This window comes from Drosophila persimilis, unplaced genomic scaffold (genome assembly GCF_003286085.1).
Source record: "Drosophila persimilis strain 14011-0111.01,24,50 unplaced genomic scaffold, DperRS2 tig00000002-arrow-pilon, whole genome shotgun sequence".
NCBI classification, from domain to species: Eukaryota; Metazoa; Arthropoda; class Insecta; order Diptera; family Drosophilidae; genus Drosophila; species Drosophila persimilis.
In genome coordinates, this window is record NW_020825289.1 from 13,852,253 (window position 1) to 13,871,874 (window position 19,622).

At 47.3% G+C, this 19,622-nt stretch overlaps 10 protein-coding genes across 12 annotated transcripts; 9 read left to right on the forward strand and 1 right to left on the reverse strand.

The window, feature by feature from the left end:
- The first annotated feature begins 27 nt into the window (after nucleotides 1-27).
- Nucleotides 28-6,592, forward strand: LOC6593245 (major facilitator superfamily domain-containing protein 6). Of its 3 annotated transcripts, XM_026985011.1 has the most exons (5): nucleotides 28-90; nucleotides 3,106-3,227; nucleotides 4,559-4,805; nucleotides 4,865-5,010; nucleotides 5,073-6,592. In XM_026985011.1, exons 3-5 carry the CDS (start codon nucleotides 4,745-4,747, stop codon nucleotides 6,483-6,485), a joined length of 1,620 nt encoding a protein of 539 aa, XP_026840812.1. In that variant the 5' UTR covers nucleotides 28-90; nucleotides 3,106-3,227; nucleotides 4,559-4,744; the 3' UTR covers nucleotides 6,486-6,592. The 3 variants fall into 3 exon arrangements, with proteins under 3 accessions (XP_026840812.1, XP_002018366.1, XP_026840813.1); XM_002018330.2 differs by lacking the exons at nucleotides 28-90; nucleotides 3,106-3,227 and adding an exon at nucleotides 3,813-3,865; XM_026985012.1 differs by lacking the exons at nucleotides 28-90; nucleotides 3,106-3,227 and adding an exon at nucleotides 4,036-4,050.
- LOC6593246 (transferrin) lies at nucleotides 168-3,464 on the reverse strand. The gene is made up of 4 exons (XM_002018331.2): nucleotides 3,151-3,464; nucleotides 2,062-2,429; nucleotides 1,697-1,999; nucleotides 168-1,633 (listed from the first exon to the last, which is right to left on the reverse strand). Exons 1-4 carry the CDS (start codon nucleotides 3,239-3,241, stop codon nucleotides 251-253), a joined length of 2,145 nt encoding a protein of 714 aa, XP_002018367.1. The 5' UTR covers nucleotides 3,242-3,464; the 3' UTR covers nucleotides 168-250.
- A 110-nt stretch (nucleotides 6,593-6,702) lies between the features above and the next one.
- LOC6593244 (lysozyme P) lies at nucleotides 6,703-7,858 on the forward strand. Its single transcript, XM_026985013.1, has one exon. The coding sequence runs from the start codon at nucleotides 7,087-7,089 to the stop codon at nucleotides 7,540-7,542; it is 456 nt and encodes a 151-aa protein (XP_026840814.1). The 5' UTR covers nucleotides 6,703-7,086; the 3' UTR covers nucleotides 7,543-7,858.
- A 465-nt stretch (nucleotides 7,859-8,323) lies between these two features.
- On the forward strand, nucleotides 8,324-8,881 carry LOC6593243. Its single transcript, XM_002018328.2, has 3 exons — nucleotides 8,324-8,436; nucleotides 8,502-8,545; nucleotides 8,608-8,881. Exons 1-3 carry the CDS (start codon nucleotides 8,343-8,345, stop codon nucleotides 8,785-8,787), a joined length of 318 nt encoding a protein of 105 aa, XP_002018364.1. The 5' UTR covers nucleotides 8,324-8,342; the 3' UTR covers nucleotides 8,788-8,881.
- A 77-nt stretch (nucleotides 8,882-8,958) lies between these two features.
- Nucleotides 8,959-10,027, forward strand: LOC6593242 (trypsin 3A1). Its single transcript, XM_002018327.2, has one exon. The coding sequence runs from the start codon at nucleotides 9,065-9,067 to the stop codon at nucleotides 9,860-9,862; it is 798 nt and encodes a 265-aa protein (XP_002018363.1). The 5' UTR covers nucleotides 8,959-9,064; the 3' UTR covers nucleotides 9,863-10,027.
- Nucleotides 10,028-10,254: 227 nt separating this feature from the next.
- LOC6593241 (cuticle protein 16.8) lies at nucleotides 10,255-11,101 on the forward strand. The gene is made up of 3 exons (XM_002018326.2): nucleotides 10,255-10,338; nucleotides 10,419-10,781; nucleotides 10,865-11,101. Exons 1-3 carry the CDS (start codon nucleotides 10,309-10,311, stop codon nucleotides 11,045-11,047), a joined length of 576 nt encoding a protein of 191 aa, XP_002018362.1. The 5' UTR covers nucleotides 10,255-10,308; the 3' UTR covers nucleotides 11,048-11,101.
- A 260-nt stretch (nucleotides 11,102-11,361) lies between these two features.
- LOC6593240 (general odorant-binding protein 57e) lies at nucleotides 11,362-11,861 on the forward strand. Its single transcript, XM_002018325.2, has 2 exons — nucleotides 11,362-11,421; nucleotides 11,492-11,861. The coding sequence occupies exons 1-2, from the start codon at nucleotides 11,362-11,364 to the stop codon at nucleotides 11,831-11,833; spliced, it is 402 nt and encodes a 133-aa protein (XP_002018361.2). The 3' UTR covers nucleotides 11,834-11,861.
- A 112-nt stretch (nucleotides 11,862-11,973) lies between these two features.
- LOC6593239 (gram-negative bacteria-binding protein 3) lies at nucleotides 11,974-12,365 on the forward strand. Its single transcript, XM_002018324.2, has one exon. It carries the CDS (start codon nucleotides 11,982-11,984, stop codon nucleotides 12,354-12,356), a length of 375 nt encoding a protein of 124 aa, XP_002018360.1. The 5' UTR covers nucleotides 11,974-11,981; the 3' UTR covers nucleotides 12,357-12,365.
- A 5,703-nt stretch (nucleotides 12,366-18,068) lies between these two features.
- Nucleotides 18,069-18,949, forward strand: LOC6593238 (actin cytoskeleton-regulatory complex protein pan1). Its single transcript, XM_002018323.2, has 5 exons — nucleotides 18,069-18,219; nucleotides 18,286-18,315; nucleotides 18,494-18,577; nucleotides 18,641-18,691; nucleotides 18,756-18,949. The coding sequence occupies exons 1-5, from the start codon at nucleotides 18,124-18,126 to the stop codon at nucleotides 18,822-18,824; spliced, it is 330 nt and encodes a 109-aa protein (XP_002018359.1). The 5' UTR covers nucleotides 18,069-18,123; the 3' UTR covers nucleotides 18,825-18,949.
- Nucleotides 18,950-19,130: 181 nt separating this feature from the next.
- On the forward strand, nucleotides 19,131-19,445 carry LOC6593237. Its single transcript, XM_002018322.1, has one exon. It carries the CDS (start codon nucleotides 19,131-19,133, stop codon nucleotides 19,443-19,445), a length of 315 nt encoding a protein of 104 aa, XP_002018358.1.
- The last annotated feature ends 177 nt before the right edge of the window (nucleotides 19,446-19,622 follow it).

Sequence of the window (19,622 nt, forward strand, 5' to 3'; positions counted from 1 at the left end):
TTCCTTGGCAACAACAAACCCAAGTGCATAGCAACAATAACAAAAAAAGCAGCAATAACATGAACAGCTGATGAACAGCTGATGCAACTGGTGAGTAATTGATAGGTTTCGATAGGTTTCAATCATATTTAAACCGCAATTTCAAAAAGAGCAACAAAATCAGGTGATACAGGGCGGGTCAGTATGTTATTCTTAAAACAAATTTAGCGTAATATCACATCAATAAATAAGATTAGATTTGTGCTCTTGACTAAGAAAAGTTTCGCCACAGCGGCCAGAGGACCACTAAAAACAAAAGAAGCAAGCAACTGCTATTGTTTCGCTGTGCTCCGTTCTCATCTTTGCTGCTGTAGTAAAGCGTGGTGGCATATCTATCGTAGATGGGCTCCATCACGCGCTTGGCATTGTCCCTGTGCAGCTCCTGGAGGCCCAGCAGCCCATCCGTGGTATCCCGGAACATTATGTTATTCCTTTTGTCGAAGATACCATACAATGTGAAAGGACGCGTATCGCTTTTGTATTTCCTGCCAAAGAGTTGGTCCATGTCGCGCAGCGAATTGTAGATCTCATTGCGACGCGGCAGTGACGAATTGTGCGTCATCAGGTGGCCACGTGTCGTCCAATGGAGGTAGCAGAACTCAAAGTTCGAATGCCTCTCAATGCCCCCATACGGACAGAGGGCACGGTAATCCTTGTGGCTGCCACGCGTCACCCAATCGGCAGTCATGTTGCCACTCGCATATTTCTTGTACACATCCGAGCTGAGGAAGGCCACATCTCCGCCCTCGGCCAGGCAGCGCAGGGCGCCCTCATCGCCCTGGTAGTGCATGGGACATTCTCTTCCGTGGTGCGGATGCCACAGACAGGAGTCGCGATGAAAGAAGGAGTGCAGCGAATGCACCAGGCCCGTGCCATTCACAATTGCCTCCTGCACCGACAGATGGGCAGCCCCCTCAAAGGACGGCAGACAGGCACGCGCTCCCCTGAGATCCTTGATGTTCTGATACTTTGAGTCCTTGTGAACCAGCGCCATGGTCACGTATCGGTCGTGCATGTCCAAAGCGAACTCGTAGAGCAGCGGCACGAGATTGTAGTCCCGCTGGGCCTTTACGCGCATCTCCTGATCGACCACCACCACATCGGTGCTCTTGAACCGCGTGTCGTCCAGACACTGTTCCACATTCATGGTTCGCACGCACTGAATGTTGGGCTGCACGCCATAGACCTGCGAGGCCTCCTGCAGCCAGGAGCACTTGATGTGCTGAAAGATGGAGGTGGTGCAGAAGACAATGGACCGCGGGGGATTGCACTCGGGGAAGCTGTAGGCCGACTGGAAGGCCGTGGCCTGATCCAGATAGTCGTCGATCGTTATCACATTATCCAGCGGCACCGTGAACACATGATACGTCTCCAGCAGACTCAGAAGAGCGTTCTGCCAGCTGTCGGGCTCATCGTGGGTGAGTCCCGTGACCAGGCGCTGCACCTGGGCGGCATGGGTGCGACGAGCGGCCACCACTGGCCAGGGTTTGGCCACCCACACACACGGTTGTGTCGCATTCATGGGCTGCAGATGCCCATCCGGACAGAGGTAGCTGTATTCCGACGCATCCGCCTGCGCTGCTATGCCCGTGAACTAAAAGATAGACGAGATCTGGCTAAATATCTCAAATTTGGATGGCTTTCCTCCAGTACTCACACCAAAGTGACTCCGCACATCGTCGAGACGGGCCCAGGAGACGCTGCCGCCGCCACTGGTCAGGCAGTAGAGAGCTCCACGTCGGCCCCAGTGCTTGTCGTTCTGGTCGCAGCTGTAGGGATCATAGCACATCTGGCACAGCGAGGGATAGCGGCTCTTGAGGATGCGATCCTGCTTAGGATCGGGCACCCAGGGACCAGCCTTGCAGCTGGGCCCAAAGTATCTCGACGAGGCCGCTATCCGATCCTCTGTGACCGTCAGCTCTGGATCGCATGTCTTGGAAACCAAAGCGGCTTCAAAATACTGCAAAGTAAAAGAAAACTTCCATGAAGATGTGTCCCATCTATCGTCCAAGAATCCCTTACATTGGCCAACACCTCCGTCCAGTGGCTGCCCAAACCATAGCCGGGATGACACAGCTTCGCACCGCGCAGATCGTGGACCGTATGAATGTTGGCCTGATTGTCCACCACCGCCACAATTTCGTACTCAAAGTTGGACTCGTGGGAGCGCAGCTCGCTGGCCACCAGTATCTCCACGCTGGCCCATCGCGCTGCCACCAGATCCTCCGAGGTGAGGACACCAAAGTGGGCCGTTCCCTTGTGTATGCGCCGCACGCAGTCCAGCCGGTCCACCCCGATGACGCACTCGATGTTGCTCTTGGCCTCCAGCAGGGGACAGAACTTGGGGGTTTTTTGATATGTACCCCGCGACTCCACCACACAAACCCGCACTAAAAGATTGACAGTTAGTTAGCGGTTAGTTAACGTTTTAGTATATATACTTAATATAATTCGCTAAAAACCCGTTTCCCCCCATCGGCATTAATTATGATTATACGTATTTTTAGGGTTTTTTTGTATCTTTATCTTTTTCTTTTGTATGCAGTTTTCGGAAACCGTTTCATCTGGAGGGGGGCGGGCGGAAATCTGGTCTGGGGTATATTGCTTGTTAAATTAAAAATTCCCCTCAGCATCGAAACTGGGAAACTTTTTGCAGATTGATGCGTTCCTCGAATTGGCATAAACCCGCGAAGTGGCGTCACGTTCATGGGGGATCTGGATAGAGCATTTTGGGCAGTGGAGCATTCGCCTCAAGGTTGGCAGGGGGACAGGTTTTTGGGGTTCGGCTTTTAGGTGTGTGAGTGTGTGTAGGAGGAGGGGCCAGATACTATCTCTAGCGGGTTTCGATTACCCAGAAACTGAAACCCACAAGGTCAGCCGCTGCTCTCTCGCTTGGTACTGGACTTGCGAAAATTGGATAAACAGAAAGGAAAAGGGCGGCATTTACTGGAGGTTGAATATTAAAAACCCACTTTATTTCTGGTTTATTTAGGGTACTGTCGTAATGGTCTATTGTCTTGATATTTAACTACAGTTTTCCCTATTCCCTTTTGTTTTCATTTCCAGAGCCATTGCCCAACCGTATACGCCCCTTGGTGTTAATAAACTTACATTTCCCATCATCGGGCGGTGCCACAGCCAAACATATTGATAAGAAGGCCGCAATCATCAGTGCCACGACCATAAATGTAAGCAACTGCATTATTAAATTTATTGATATGTATATGTCGTCGCAGAGGTTTTCTGTCACTTAATTGCCTGTCACTTGAGTGCCGCGTAGAGGTTGAGATTTAGTTAATTTGTTGCACTGTCGTAACTCGGGATTGAGCTGCTTGGAGCTCAGCAGGCATGCAATCGACTATTTATAAACACGAATGAATACGAGTCAAAGCTACAGCTTAAGGCCGGACCGAACCGAACCACTCGCAATGGAAGATCAGCGGCGACTGAAGCCTGGTTTTTGTCAGCTGTGGCGATTAAAACTTGATTTCGATCCGATCGCATTGGATCTCACGAGCTTAAGGCTGTACTACGCACAGCTTAGGATGGTGATGGTGATGAGTCAAGCGGGGATTTGGATATGCCAGATCTATTAGCGTTAGCATCTGGGAAATACCGCACGATGAAAGAGGCACTTTGGCCGCTCTCTTATGTGTGCGCTCTGACAATATATGTACTTATGTCTGCTACTACTACCAGTCGATTCCCTTATCGCCAGAGCCGACTTATCAGTCCCCCTGCAACGGGACTGCTGCTACTTCTTCAGTCGGTGGCCGCAGTTCTCAGCGTTCGAAGGGCCAGCCAATTGATCTCAGACCTCAGAGCTGTGGGTGCTTTCAAGTTTATTTTCATTGTTAAAAAAAAAATAATAATCGAGTGATTTACATAAATATAGAGCTGTTGAGAATCTAAAACCATTGTTTGCGATTCTAACAACTTAATCAAATCAAACCAAATCGCAGCATTTTTATGGCTTCCCTGCTTCCAGTTCTCTTTGTTCGCCTTCGATAGGTGCTTCACATATTGGCTTTTTTGTCCGTAACTCCCTCCAATATTTGTTGTGTATTTTTTCGGCTTGATTAATTATCTGTTTTGGAAGAGGCACCCTCTAATTCGTTTTGCCGGCTTTTGTAAGTCGTTTTTTTTGTGTGTCAAGTGTGCGATTTTGGTGGGTCTGTAAACCGGTTTATACTATAAGCACTTACTTACGAGTAGACATACGATGCTATAAGCATTTAATCGTGGGCTGAACGAATGAACATTGTTGCCCCGCGTTCTATAATGGTACCCTAAAATCTTTACCATCTGCAGATAAGATTTGGCGACGTCTTATAGATAGGCGGCAATGGTAGTATAGTTCAAACCTATGCTCTCGTATCTGGCTTTTATGCTGCCGATTACACCTCTATCCATAATGTGTCTGGAGACGTTTGCTTATCGCGGTGGCTGGCTGGTGACTGAGATTAGATATCGTTTAGCAGGGATCTAATTTACATCCAACATCACTTGATATTTACAGACTCCCCCGAGCAGACAGAGCCCGACCCACGTCGAAGACGGCAAGTGCACAAAATATGGTCTTATCTGGCTAGAAGGAGACACCCGACCCGGAGTTCACTCAAAAGATTGCACGTAGCAGACATGATTCTGCCGTAAAACTGTGATACATCTGACCATTTCGAGATAGCTATTAATATACTGGACAATGGGGCGACTCAATCGACGCCTGCTGCCCATCAAGGCGCACTTTTTCTTCTTTATGGCGGGTAAGTGGAAGATTAGTCCATAAAGACTTCATCTACTATTTTCAATGATTCGTTCGTAGCCATGGGGCCCATTCTGCCGCAGCTTTTGGTGATTGGCAAGCAGCTTGGAGTCCCTCCGGATGTGATGGGATACATAATGGCCGTCTTGCCCATACTCTATGTCCTGGCCAAGCCCCTGGTGGGTTTCCTCGCGGACTATTTCACGGTAAGACAGAGGATCAAATCTAACCATTCCAGACAATACCCCTATTAATGATTTCCGTTTAGCGCCTGCGAAAGTTCATCTTTATTACCTTGATCCTGGTCATGACGCTGGCCTATGCCGGCTTCTATTTCCTGCCCAGTGAGCCATTGGGAACTCATGTCATACGCCTGGACGAGGGCAGTGCCAAGTGGAATGTCACCCTGCTGGATGCACCAAAGGAGTGCTCTTCAGAGGTGCTCTCTTCTCCCGCCTTTTGCCAGATGGTGTACCAGGCGGAATGCGAAGGCTTTCAGGCTCTGGTTGTAGCCAATGACGCGGCGGCGGGCCTCAATCTCAGCCAGAACATTCAGCACGGGAATGAGAGCCACCACATGTGCAGCCTCGACTCCGTCTCACAGATCAGTGGGACAACCGTCTATTGCGAGTTGCAGCACACTTACAGCTGCATCTTTGGAAATGGAAAGTTCTGGCTGTACGTGCTCCTGCTGTTCATTGGAACCATTGGCTTCAATGTGACCAACTCCATATCGGATGCCTGCTGCTTCGATCTGCTGGGCGACGAAGAACAGGACAAGTACGGGGCCCAGAGGGTGTGGGGCACCATTGGCTTTGGTGCCACCGCACTGCTGGCTGGCATTGCGGTCGATCTGTGGACCGCGGATGCCGTGAAGAGCCTGACCCCCGCTCTGATCATCATGTGCGTGTTCAGCACGCTGGATTTGGTGAGCGTGTCCAAGCTGAAGCTGCCCAAGCTGGGCGGCTCCGAGACCATTGCGAAGGATGTTTGGCAGCTGGTGCGACAGCCACCGATTGTCGTCTTCCTGGTGTTTGCCACCATAGCGGGCATTATCGATTCGTTCATCATCTACTTCATGTTCTGGCACGTGGAACAGGTGGCCGAGGAGACCGGCTATATGCATCAGATCAAGCTCATCGAGGGCCTGGTGGTGGCTGCCGAGTGCCTGGCCGGCGAGGTGCCCTTCTTCTTCTACAGCGGCAAGATCATCAAGAAGCTCGGCTACGTCCACTGCATGAGCATGTGCTTTTTCTTCTATGCGGTGCGCTTGTCGCTAATTGCCTGGATCCCGAACCCCTGGTATCTGGTGGGCGTGGAGCTGTTCTTCCAAGGCATCACCTATGCCCTCTGCTACACGTGCATCGTAGCCTATGCCTCGGCTGTGGCGCCGCCCGGAACCTCGTCCACGGTTCAGGGCCTAATGGCCGGCATGGACGATGGCCTCGGCTTCTCCATTGGCTCTCTTATCGGCGGACTCATGTTCAAGCGGCTCGGGGGTCGAGAGAGTTTCAAGTACTTTGCCATTGCCGCCATATGCACTTGTGTAGCCCACATCCTGGTGCGTCCCACCTCCCGGAAGAGGCAGTTCCTGCCGAAACAAGTCTACCAGCAGCCCACGGAACAGGGGCAGGACGAGACAAAGTATCCGCCAGCACGGGAGCTGCAGGACATGCGATAACCGAAGATAATCTTTATATATTATATATTTTTAAGATATTTTGTATGTATTTTGTTGCATATTTTTGTACGAACTTTTGACAAGAAACATGTTGTTCAAAAGTTGAATGACTTTTCCCTCAACTTTTCGTGCGAGCACACGCGACGCTATCTCAAGTGCTCCAGCCCCCTCCAGCTGTCATTATTGTTAAATAACACCATACGATCTAGATGGGGGAAACAAAAGAATTTATTGAAAGTGAAACTGGGCCCCGTCGATCAGGCGGCAGATGCTCTCGGCTTAAATGGCACACAATTCCCACTCCATATATTACCGAAAACTGGCTGGATCGCTCGCTGGTGCTCGAGAATTGAAAGTCCAACCTAAATGTAACACTGATCAGCCGGATTCGGGGAGCCGCATCATATTGGATGTGCCTATGCCATGCAGATCTTAGCCCACTTTGCCGTCCAGTGTTCATGATTTATGCTCGAGTGTGGGCCCCCTTCAGAGCTGTCAGAGTGAGTGGCCCAAGCGCCTAAGTAATCATTCAGAACGCGCTGTGGGGCTATAAAAGCCTGGTCGCCAGCCCAGAGGGGCCCACAGTTCATGCAGATTGAAGATGAAGGTGCTGTGGCTGCTGGGGCTATTGGTCTCGTGGCTATCATCCTTGGCCAGCGCCCGCCAGGTGGGAAGGTGCAGCCTGGCCCGACAGCTCTATCGGTATGGTGTGCCTTACGGCGAGCTGCCCGACTGGCTCTGCCTCGTGGAGGGCGAGAGCTCCTTCAACAGCAAAGCCATCAATCCCTCCAATGTGGATGGCTCTGTGGACTGGGGTCTCTTCCAGATCAACGATAGATACTGGTGCAAGCCAGCGGACGGTCGTCCCTCCACGGATCTCTGTCGTCTGCCCTGCCGTCTGCTGCTCAGCGACGACATCAGGTACTCCATTGCCTGCGCCAAGTACATCAGACGCCAGCAGGGCTTTTCCGCATGGGTGGCATGGAATAACCGCTGCCAGGGAATCAAGCCGAATGTGAACCACTGCTTCAGAAGAAGATACAGGAACTCGGGATGACATTGATAATAACATATACATATGTATGTGATAAAAGACAGAAATTACCATAGAATTTAGTCAGTTTTTACAGAAAATGTAACCACAAATTGGATTTCTGATAAAAAAAGCATATAACTTATTTTTAGAAGATATTTTTATGGGCCAAAAATTGATTTTTGATCTGCTATTATTTGTGTTGATATTTCCTACGACAAGGTCGAGATGCCTGTTCGACGGCGGTCTGTTGACCACCTACATGAAAGAGGAGGTGGATCGCTACCGCATCGTCATTGGCAACCAGACGTGGGTATTCGAGATGGAGAACGATCCGTCGTTTCCCTGGGCGGGAAAGGATGTATCCCATTAATTAATTTAAAAACTCGCTTAAGTTTGATACATGACATCGACATACCAACTACACGGCTCAGTAGCGCCTCCAAGTATACATTCTACACGTGACAACTATCGCTAAGCACATAAAAACAAGCTAAACATTTAGGGTCAATATCTACAACCAAGGATCATGTAGAGCATAGCCCGGCACACAGCAAACAGCATTGGACCACGCAAAGGTGGAGGAGCAATTAAAGATAAGCCGCCGAATTCGTTTCTCTTATCGCATATAAATAACGATATTTTCTTGTGCATCGGCATGACATGCCAGCCTAAAACAATCACCAATAAATATATTATCAAATTAAGTCAAAAATATATATCGATATATTGATATATCGCAAAAACAGCTGATCGCCTTGAACTTTTATCAATTTCCGCAAACGTTTTTTAACATTTAAAATAGTGTTTACTTATTAATAGCAATGGCATCTGCATCTAGTTCGAGTGCCCGTCACCTCTTCGATGAGTCCAAGAAGCGTCTGTGTGCCCGCGTTGGGATAAACGTGAATAATTTGGGTGAGAAATGGGACACAGGAGGTTGGTTCCTAATAAAATATGTAAACTTTTATGTGGAATTACAGGCTCTGTGGCACGCCAGGTTGTGCGGGCATCCAAAACCAATGAGGTGAGCATTAATTCTTCTTCTTTCTTATCAGAATCAATAAATTCCCGTTTTTTCTCCTTCAGATTATGCATCAGACTCTGAAGAACTTTACTCAGGTCGATGTCGTGTCGGATTACAGCTCTCAGAATCTTCAGAAGATGAGCCTGATCCTGCAGCACGTTGGCTATCAGTACGATGTGATGCAGGACAGCGTCAATCATTTGGATTACCTCAAGGAGCAGGTGACGGCCATGGAAAGATGATTGGAAGAGCAAAAGCCTAGGCAGTAGAAGCACTCACTCACCAGTCACCCTTTAATCATCTATCCAAGCCCTAGCATTGCCCTCTATATATTTTCATAAATACCAAAGATAGCCAGGGACAAGGTCTTCCTCTGACCCTGGCTAAGGCCACCGAAAAACCGTGACTACCAGAAGAAGTGCGTCTACCGAGCAGGAGATAAGATAAGGAATGATTCGATGCTGGCTATAAGAGAGCGGACCACAGAGGAGCCAAACGCAGTCGACAACTGGAAGCAAGATGATTAGTTTACGCTTGGGGATATCACTTTGGTTTATCTGGACGGCTGGGGCGCTGAACATCACCGCTGGCCAGCAGGATGGCCGCATTGTGGGCGGCTGGGAGACGAACATTATCCACTTTCCGCACCAGATCTCGCTGCAGTTAGGCACGCGACATGCCTGTGGCGGCGCTATCCTCTCGCCCACCCACATCCTGACCGCCGCCCACTGTGTGCTGGAGTACAGCAAGCCGCAGTACTATGTGATTCGAGCCGGCAGCAGCGAATGGGCAACTGGCGGCAGCTACATTCGCATCCAACGCATCGTTCCGCACCCCAAGTTCCACCAGCCCACGCACATGAACAACGACATTGCGCTGATTCAGCTGCAGCAGCCACTCGTCTACAGCGGCAATATCCAGCCCATTGTCCTGGCCGCAAAGCAGGACCGCATCCAGCCATCGGCTCAGCTCTTTGTCAGCGGCTGGGGCAGCCAGTCGATCTCCCAAATGCAGCCGGAGAAGCGCCTACGATACACGGTTGTCCAGCAGCGGGATCAGTCGCAGTGTATCCGAAACTACTTTGGCGCTGGCACCGTGACCAGCAGCATGTTCTGTGCTGGCACCCCGCAGGGTGGTCGCGATAGTTGCCAGGGGGATTCCGGTGGTCCGCTAATCACCAGCATCAATGGACGCATGCGACTCTACGGCATTGTGTCCTGGGGCCTGGGCTGTGCCAATGCCATGTTCCCGGGCGTCTATACGAGAGTCTCGGAGTATACCGATTGGATTGCCCAGACGATGACCGAAATGGTTTAAGCTTTATTACTACTGTACATACTTGTGTACTCACTGTACTTATGGCTAAGTTATGAAATAGTTGCCACTGTAAAGTGTCTAGAAATCCCTCTAATATCGTATATAACTCTCTAAATCGATTCTCAAGCTCAGATGAAGATGACTAACAAATAACAAAAAATGCTACTTATTCAAAAATTAATTTGTTTATTCGGTTTTAATGTCAAAAAGTTTACCTTGTTAGGGAATGCAATAATGTTAAAAACTAGTTTCGGAATCATCGCGAAGCTTTGGCGCAGCTCGGAAAGCTGTGGCGTCAGGCAAAGACCTGTTTTTGGGTCTGGTATCCACGACGATGAACTGCTGGAACGAACGAGAGATGTTGGCCAAGTCTGTTTCAGTTACCGTTCGAAGCTGAACAACAGAGGCGGCACGTTAGCACACGCAGACAGACACTCAGAAGAGACATGGCCATGAAGCAGTTGATGATCATTTTGGTAAGTCGTGGGAGTGATTGCCTCAGCCACAATGACCTAACGGGCGCCCACTCTTCCTGCTTTTTGATTTTGTCACGAAGGTCGTATGCGCACTGAGTGCCAGCAGAGTCGCCTCAGATGTGTCTCATCTTGTCAACCACGAGACCCACAGTCCGGCCAATCCGTACGTGTTTAGCTATCAGGCTGGACGGGCGCCTGGCCATGTGGATCGCCAGCATACGGAGGTGTCCGACGGTTCGGGCGTCATCCGCGGCGCTTTCTCCTACGTGGATCCCAAGAACCAGGTGCGCACCGTCCAGTATGTGGCCGATGAGAACGGCTTCCACCCTCAGTTGAGCCACAAGCTGGAGGACAGTGCCGCCGTCAAGGCAGCCAAGCGCAGACACTTCGACGCGTATAACCGCATTGCACAAGAGCATGCAAGCCACACGCCCGGCCAAGCGGTGAGTGCTCGTGTATAATAGTGCATATGGCCACTGAGCGGATAGTGCTGAAGCTTTGTTTTCCATTCCATTCCCCCCTGCAGTCTCAAGCAGCTGCCCCACACGCTAGCGCCGCTGTGGCCCATGCCACTCAGAAGCATCTGAGTGACTTCGAGCGCATCGCAGCAGAGCATGCGGCCATCGGAGCCCAGCAGGAGGCGCAGCGCCTGGCTCTAGCTGCCCAGTCGGAGCATGGAGAGGTGGAGGATGGACAGTATCATCCTTGAGCACTCTGCAAGTATTAAATAAATTAAAATGAAATAAACTATGGGCTCAATGTATAAATTGGCATTTGAAATGGGAGAGGGGAATATTCTGCTGAATGTTCTGGATAGATGCCCGCCAATCAAGAGTATCTGAATCTTTTAACCCAATTAGTACTCGAATAATTGGAAATCAGATTTCACCTTTTGTCCACACGAAGAATAGTACGAGTAATTTGTATTATATATTAGATTATTCAGTTGAGAGCTGTTTGCTATAAGTACTCGTAGGATATTTGATATACCCGTATCATCAAACAACATTTCGAGTGGAAAACATGTCAGATCAACTTCTATCGTTGCTTCTTTCGGTGTTCCTTTTATATGGTTATGCCCACGTAAGTTAATCTTCGAAACGATGATACCATACGTTGCGTTGGTATTCTTCTCCTACCTCTCTTTACACAGAGTAATACTGCAATATTTAACCCATGTCGAGGGCAAAAATTCACAACCCCGGAGGAGCAAAGAGCATTCCTTGACAACTGGCTAAAGAACTTGGAAGGCAGAGATCTGGATCGGACTTTTAAGTGCTATGCCACTTGCATGCTGTTCGATATGAATATCATGGATGGTTCGGGGGAGCTGCATATGGAGAAGTACCTGGAAACGGAGGCCCAGGAGAAGTCGTGGCTCAAAAGCGTGGCCAACTGTCGCTACGTGTTCGCCGATGAAATGGATATTTGTGAATATGGTTTCGGTATGGCCAACTGTCTAATATCGCTGAGAGCAGCGACCACTTGGGAATGATTATGATTAAAAAATAAAGCTTTTGCCCTCTCACTCTTTAATATTGATGAGGAAAGACCAGATCAGCCACAATATCAGTTCCATTCCCAGTTCTGTTGGAAGCTTCGATTCTATAACACCGCTCCCGCTTCCGCTCCGTACCGTTTCAATGGTTCGTCTTACGTTCTGTCTGGCTCTCCTATCGGTGCTGGCTTGGTCGGACCACGCCTACGAGGTACCAGATGCCAGCGTGCGGGTTTTCTACCCCAAGGGTTTCGAGGTCTCTATACCAGATGCAGAGGGCATCTCTTTGTTCGCCTTCCATGGCAAGGTGAACGAAGAGTTCGACGGTCTGGAGGCGGGACGGTGGGCCCGCGATATACCCAAAGCGAAGCGGGGACGTTGGACCTTTCGGGATCGCGAGACGGTGCTCAATTTGGGCGATACCCTGTACTTCTGGACGTATGTGGTGTACAATGGCCTGGGTTATCGTCAGGACGATGGGGCCTTTGTGGTTTCCGTATATGACAGTCAAAGGAATTAGCATTCGCATGTGAGGTTTCATATAAAAAAGAAGTAATAAATAAAAGCTTATCAAAGCAGAGCTTTAAATCTCAATGCAATCTATCCTTAAATTCGATATCTTCCAGTGCCAGGAGTAGTAAAATGTTTAATTTTTCCTTAAATACAGATGGTAAATGAATCTTGTTATGCAGCCTGCCGTAATGTAATCAAGTCAATGGATATTTAAATCAAAGGAAGAAAATTTCTTTAATGTAAAATCATATTTCATTGAGTTGTGCCGCACGCACTCATCTTGTGTCTGTGTCTGGATGCCGGGACTGTTGCAGGCTCTCATTATGGGTGTGACGTATTTAATTATTTTTGTCAATAAAAAATGCACTTTTCCACAGAAAATTTATGGACTTTTAAACGCCGTAATTAATCATAAATAAAACGCGAGGCATTAATAGCCAAATGGAGCGATGGATGGGCAGTCAGGAGGAGTCTCTGAAAATTACACAAAATGAAGCTCAAACCAAACCATGGGATGTAATGTCCTTTATGCAGTGGACGACTGGTCGGGGGCTGCATGCACGTGTGTGTGTGTGTGTGCGTGGATATACTTACTGCACCACCCATCAGACGCATCCGCAGAGAGACAGAGACAAAGCGAAAGAGAAAGAGAGAGATATATTGGGGCAAAAAGTTGCCAAGCTTTCGCAAGGCAAATTGATGAAGTTTTAGTTGCGGCAACTTCGCTACGTGATGTGTGCGTACCAGACAGACGCAATGCCCACGACCACGCCCATTTGACTGTTTTACCCATGCCCTGTAATTGTCATATAGATGGGTATATTGTGGGGATGTGGCATTCTTTGATCAAGATTAACAGTCAGTCGATCAATCGTCGCGCTCGTAGATGTCAGAGCTACAGAAACTAGCCTAGTCGATAAAAAACATCATAGTCGAAGGATGAATGGAAACGGCATCTGTAAATTACAAATAATATACATACATATATTTTTACATATACATATGTATCTTTTTAAAGATCGTTTCCATTTTTAGAAAGGTGTCCAAGTATCGTCTATATCTTTGTTTTTCATGTCATTCCAGTACGTTCTCGCCCTTTGTGCGGTGCACGCTGCCGTTCGTTAACTTTTTCTCGCCTTTCTCCTCTTTATGGCTGCATGCTTTTTGTAAGCAACAACAAAGCAAATGCAATTACAGCCTCCATCGTCCGACTATTTTTTGCAGTGACTGCGTGAGAACGGAGAATGCTGGGGCACAGTAGGTAAAGCCACGCAGGGAAAGGTAGTCGGCCAAATGCTTTTTGAACTAGCGAGGCTGCCGATACCGATACCGACACCACGCACTACTGCGGTAGTACCTTTATAATTTTGCAGCATTTCCGTGCTTTGCGTAGTGGTTGCGCCACAGTTAAACGCTTCATTGGCGCCTGTATCGCCCGTTTCCCCACCTTTATGCAGGGTACCCATCAGAAATTGCCAAAAATGGCAAGAGTTTCTCGTAGTTTGGAGTGGATAATGGAGAATTTTGTATGCCCTAAGGATGAAATTATTTTCTACCACTTACAGCTGGTTCCTATACATACTATCCGTATTATTAATAGCATAAACTGATTTATAATGCTATTTCGATGTATGTATGTGAATAGAAAACAAAGGTTTTCCCAAGCCTTTTCCCATGAGTAAATAGCCAAGAACTGATCTACTGTAGTCAAACCTTGTCCCATCGCCATGTATTGCCTAGCAAACGTTTGTAAAAGTACCATTATATTATCCTGTGGAGGTACGTAGAGGGTCCGGGTCCTGTCGTAGAAGAAGCCTGTTACACACGTTCAAGCGCTTAATGCCCGACACGTTTCGAGCTTTGGGGCGTGCCCGGCTGGGCCGGGCCGGTCCTGCCTGTCGCTCCTGTTCGCTCCGTTGACTGCGAATACACTCCCGTTCGTACCTACATATAGATGTACATATTTTTGTGTTCCTAGTGTCATAAATATTCTTTGCCGCTGCTTTATTTCTTGCCACGACAACGATGACGACTACGAGAAAGCAGTTTATCAATAATGCAAAATATTCAAACGGGGAGGCGATGGAGAGGCCATGGAGATGAGGGTGGGGAATGGTTGGCAGGCTGCTGGCATCGCCAGTGAAGCGGCATAAGCTGCTTGGGCCACAGCTAAAGCTCCCATGGCCTTCGCTTCGATACCGTCGATTCCCATTCCGATGCAGAGAGTCCCAAGTGACAGCAGCAAGGACCTCCTAGTCGGAACAGTTGTCGGAACTGGAGCAGGACCTGCTGCAGCAGGAGATGGAGCAGGAGCAGGAGCAGCCGGTGCACTTTGTGTGCATGTTTGTCCATTTGACTACGATTGCGGAAACGTATACAGTTCGTTGATCATTATCCGGTTCGTGATGCTCTCGTTTGCCCGGCGACGTGATGTAGCCCATTGAACTTATTGCTGACAGGCGCCGGAGAAAGAGGGCATCCCCTGTTCGATGGTTGAATATGCATCGATATGCAACTAAGGCGTTCCATTCCCTGGTTTATGTTTTGCATTAGCGCAAGGCTTCGCCTCGGACCAGGCAAGGTCTGGCCAGGCAGGCACTTTGGGAATTGGGACAGCCGAGCATTAATTTCACTTGCCACTTATGCCGCATTAAATGACCAGCTTTTGCGAATCTATGGGCCGCTAATGGTGCGTGCAGCCACTGAATTACTAAATGCCTTTAATAGCCTATTTGGAGGTGGAATAATAACGTTTAAATTTATAAGATCAACAGTAGAGTAAATATCGCATAGCTTTGCGATCTCTAGGATTAAAGTTGAGAGTGTTTTTGTGGATTTAAAATACAGAAACTGTTGGTGGCACCAACAATGGCAGAGCTAAAGACAACCATCTGAACATCACCTTTCACCTATAGGAAATCACTTGCCTTTTGGGTGTGAAATCAATATTTGCGACTCAAAACGCGCTGACAGATGACAGCGCGGCAAATCGCAGAGAAGCTGCCTGCCGTTCAAAATCAAATTAGAGCAAATTCTAGGTACTCGAAGGAAGTGCGCTGCAAGCGCAGGAAACAGGAAGAAGTGGCAGGGCGCCGGCACTCAGGCGGCAGGAAGGGAGTTCTCCGACTTACAGACAGAGTCGTAGGAGGTAAAGTTAAAATCAAATAAGAAAATCTGATTGAATTGAATTGAAACTGAGGTAAGCTGTATTCCGCGCTGTTCTGATTTATTGATTTTGCAGAGGAAAATTTAATAAAAGACATTTTTATGAGCCGCCCTTTGTTGGGTCTGTTGTTTTGTCCTACATTTGTTGTCTAAAGAACACGAGGAGAACGTTTGCCGCAGGATATATTCCTTCGGGAGATTTTTTTCCTGGTGCTGCCCAAGGGTTTTGATTTAATTATTTTTGCTGCTTCACAGAATATATATGTATGGACATATATGTATATCTGGCCTGAAAGATGTTTTTTGTGGCCTTTATTGAGAATAGATAATAGGATCGATCTAGGCAGATTTATTTGAGCAAAGATGGTCTCTTTGTTTCAGTACTTTTGCTACCCAAAAGTATGGATATGTATGCCACAGAAAGAAGATTCCTGTAGGATCAAGAGGAGATCAAGGAAAAATAACTCTCCACGACCTCAACACTCTTCTCGCCCAAAGATGGATTCAGTGAGGCAGTTGTAGGTGTATATTCAGATGTCATATGAGAGTTCGAGTAGCGAAAGGAAGCTTTGCACTCTATGTACTATATAAAAATGCAGTTGCCTTAAGGAATGGAATGCCGGGTGCTTTGGGCGCATCAAACATTTTATTTACAACACATTTACGCATTTCTGTCTTTTATCCGAATGGTGTTTTTTATGTATTTCCCCATTTTTGTCGTTTGTTGTTTGCGTTTGGCGTTGAGTAGCGGAAATAGTAAAAGTTTTCTAATGAGAAAAGTTTCGCATACAGACAAAAAGAGGATGCCGCCCGGCGACAGAGACAGGGACGCGGACAGTGGAAGAGCGACAGAGAGAGATAGAGAGAGAGAGAGAGAGGGTAAGACATCATCTCAGGAAAGGAGCCCTGAGGAGGAGCCTCACGCTGTCCGGATTGTCGAATGACGAATTTAAGCATTTTCCTCGTCCCTCTCTCTCCTTTGCTCCACTACCCACACCCCTCCCATAGCCCCCCTGCACAATATCCCCCACTGTCTTCTCTGCGTGCGAGAATGTACACATCAAAAACTAAACACGTCAAAGTAAGCAACGGAAATGAGAAAAAAGTGCGCTTATTTATTTCTACACACTTCCCTAGGGTAATACGATTTCAACCAGATGTTTGTCACTTAAATATATATATAATATATATATTTTTCTCAAGCAAAGATTGGTGTTTCTTTGAAAACTAGTTCTCGCTTGTTAAGGAAACGAATCCCAGATCGTCCTTTTAGCTGCTGGTAGTAATCGAACATTTAAAATTATTAGATTGGATTACCATTTCATATAATATCCCATATCACAATGATCACAAAAAGCGGTAAAGATTTTAATATTAAGTTAAATTTAAAAAATTGTGAAATAAAAACAAATGAACTAATTCTAATGTTTAAATGATATAAAATAAAAACGACAATTAAAAATAAATTTCTTTAAATAATTTGTATATCTTTAAAAATTGATTTTTGATAAGTATTGTTAAAATCAGAAATAACCCTTATTTTACATTTTAATTGTACTACATTTGTGTTTAAAATTTATTAATTTAAATTATCCTGTTCTAAAAAACCGCTTGATAAAAACGACGCTGTATTTTTTGTATCACTTATTTCCGAAATTAATTTTTTTAAACTTACTTTTTGTGATCTCTGATCCAAAGAGACTGACTATACCTGCCATGTCCAAAGATCTATCTTGAAGGGTATCGGTAGAGCTATATGTATGTACATACTTCCATTTTCATTTACACTTTCCTTTGTCTTCCGCTGGCGCTGTTCTGGCTGTTCTGTCGTCCCGCTGCTGTATTTGACTTGGACGTAGCCGAGGATGTCGTTCTGCCTCCCAGACGAGTCCTCGCGCGTCGGCGACAACATCAAAGCGCGTTATAATTTCGAAATTATGCAAAGCTCGGAGCAAACGTAGACGCGCTGTGGCGCTCAGGAGCGGAAATAATGAAAAATAGCACAAGAAGAGCACCGCCGCCACCTTGGATGGAATCATTTGTCCAACGGAAGAAGAAGGGTAAGCCAATGACGGTATTTTGTTGTGTAATAGAACACGGAGATTGCAGCTATAAAACTTATTTGCTGTGGCAAAGCCATGCTGAACGATGCGATACGCGTTAAGAAAGGTGAAAGGTTTCGTGTCAGAAACAATCTTTATTTAGAAGTAATAACCTTCTCGAATGAGAATACTCCTAAAACACTGTGGTATCTCTGATGGAAAAAATCTATTATGCACATGCAATTCTATCAAAAATCCCACGTCCCCCAAGCTGGAACTGCAATGTTCCATTTATCTACAAGATATATCTGCTAATAACTATGATTTAAAAGCCAATCAACATGTTTTCGACAATCGCAGCAATCGCAGCTAACTTGCCATATGACAAGATTTCGGATAATAATTTCGAACAAGCCAATTACATAGCCCCTTCTCCTCCCCCATCTCCATGGGGCAGCATATATAAGCCACCTATTCGGACCCGACTTTAGTACAGTCGACGTTCTCCGTAGCATCTTTTGGCTTGGCATCTTTTATTGTGACCGTCGGGAACGTGACAGCTCGGAAATGAAGCTATTTTGTGCTGTTTTGGTTATTTACGTTGTGGCTTTGATGCTCTTTGGCGCTGAGGGACGTGGTAGTGGCTCCACCAACGGTGTCGAGGTGAGTGGGGGATAGTCCTGTCACGGGATGATTTGTAGTGACTATTTTGGTTAATCCTTTTCGCAGGAACCGAAACTCACGGGTCTGTTTCAGAGGGTAAGTGCGAATGGCTAAGCAAATTGGGAGGACGTATCTTAAGAGTTCTTGGCCCCAAAAGAGACGCCGGAAGATATGGAGCAGATGGAGAAACTTGATCCGCAGAAGGCACAGCAATGGCGGCGTGTTGCCAATTTAGCCCTGTTAATACAACGTTTTGTTAAATGCCTCCTTCTAGGCAGGGCGCCATGCCCGCGACCTGAACAACGAGTCATCGATGGTCGCCAATGAGGAGCCGCCACCGCCACCCAAGCATTTCAGGGTAAGCCACAGATTGAACTATTGATCCTACGCAGGATTTATCCATCAATCTATGTCATTCCAGTCCCGTCGCGCCGTGGCCAATGAGGAGCCACCACCACCCAAGGAATTCAGAGTAAGTACATAATGTATATTCGATTTGATCCCGTTCTTTAATCTGTGTGGACTTCTGCCTTCAGCAACGCCGTCAGGCTCCACCCGGTCTTCCTCCACCACCCGAAGGCATGCCAGCACCACCACAGATGTAAGGGTCTACGGATATATACGGATATAGGCATATAGTTGGGCGTTTGGGTATGTCAATGGGAACCACATCGAAGCAAAGAAAAACCAAGCGAGCAATAAAACTGTTTCAAGCATTCCAAAAATCAAATCCATTGCATTCTGTTTCTGAGAAGGTTCTGTAGGATAATCCCCTGCAGCTGTTCGGGGATCAGAACAGGTAGAAAGCAGCACCACCTGCTAAGGATCGACTACCTGACCAGTCCAATATATTGTGTATATAAGGCTATGATTGATCCTCAATCAATTCACTCGCTTACAGATCGTTGAAGATGAAGTTCGTTGGCTTTCTCCTGCTCAGCAGCCTCACCATCGTGATGGTGGTGGCATTTCCTGGTGTCCACAGCGCACATCCTGATCTGCCAGATGCTGGCGACCATGCTAATGCGATTTCCCGATCCGCAGCGCCAGCGACAACAGCGGACCAGGTCGATTCTCTCGTACGTGAGCCTCGTCATCTGCTGAAATATCTGCTCTCGAAGCCCGTTGTGGTACAGCCGATTGTCTATCAGCCTGTTGCGGTGCCGAGGCATGGCTATCCCAGTTACGGATACAGCAATCCCTACTACGGCATCAGGCAGTACTAAATTGTGGTACATTTAATGGCAAAAATAAAGTTACATTTAAGTCGAATATAAACGCTGTTGTTGTTTCTATTTTATGCAAAGTCAAAACTAAATTCACGGGGGCGCAAATCCCTTAAGTCTTGCCGACTTGCTGGCTACTCGAGAGGCCCCAGGAGTGGGACAGTGGCAGTGGAAGCC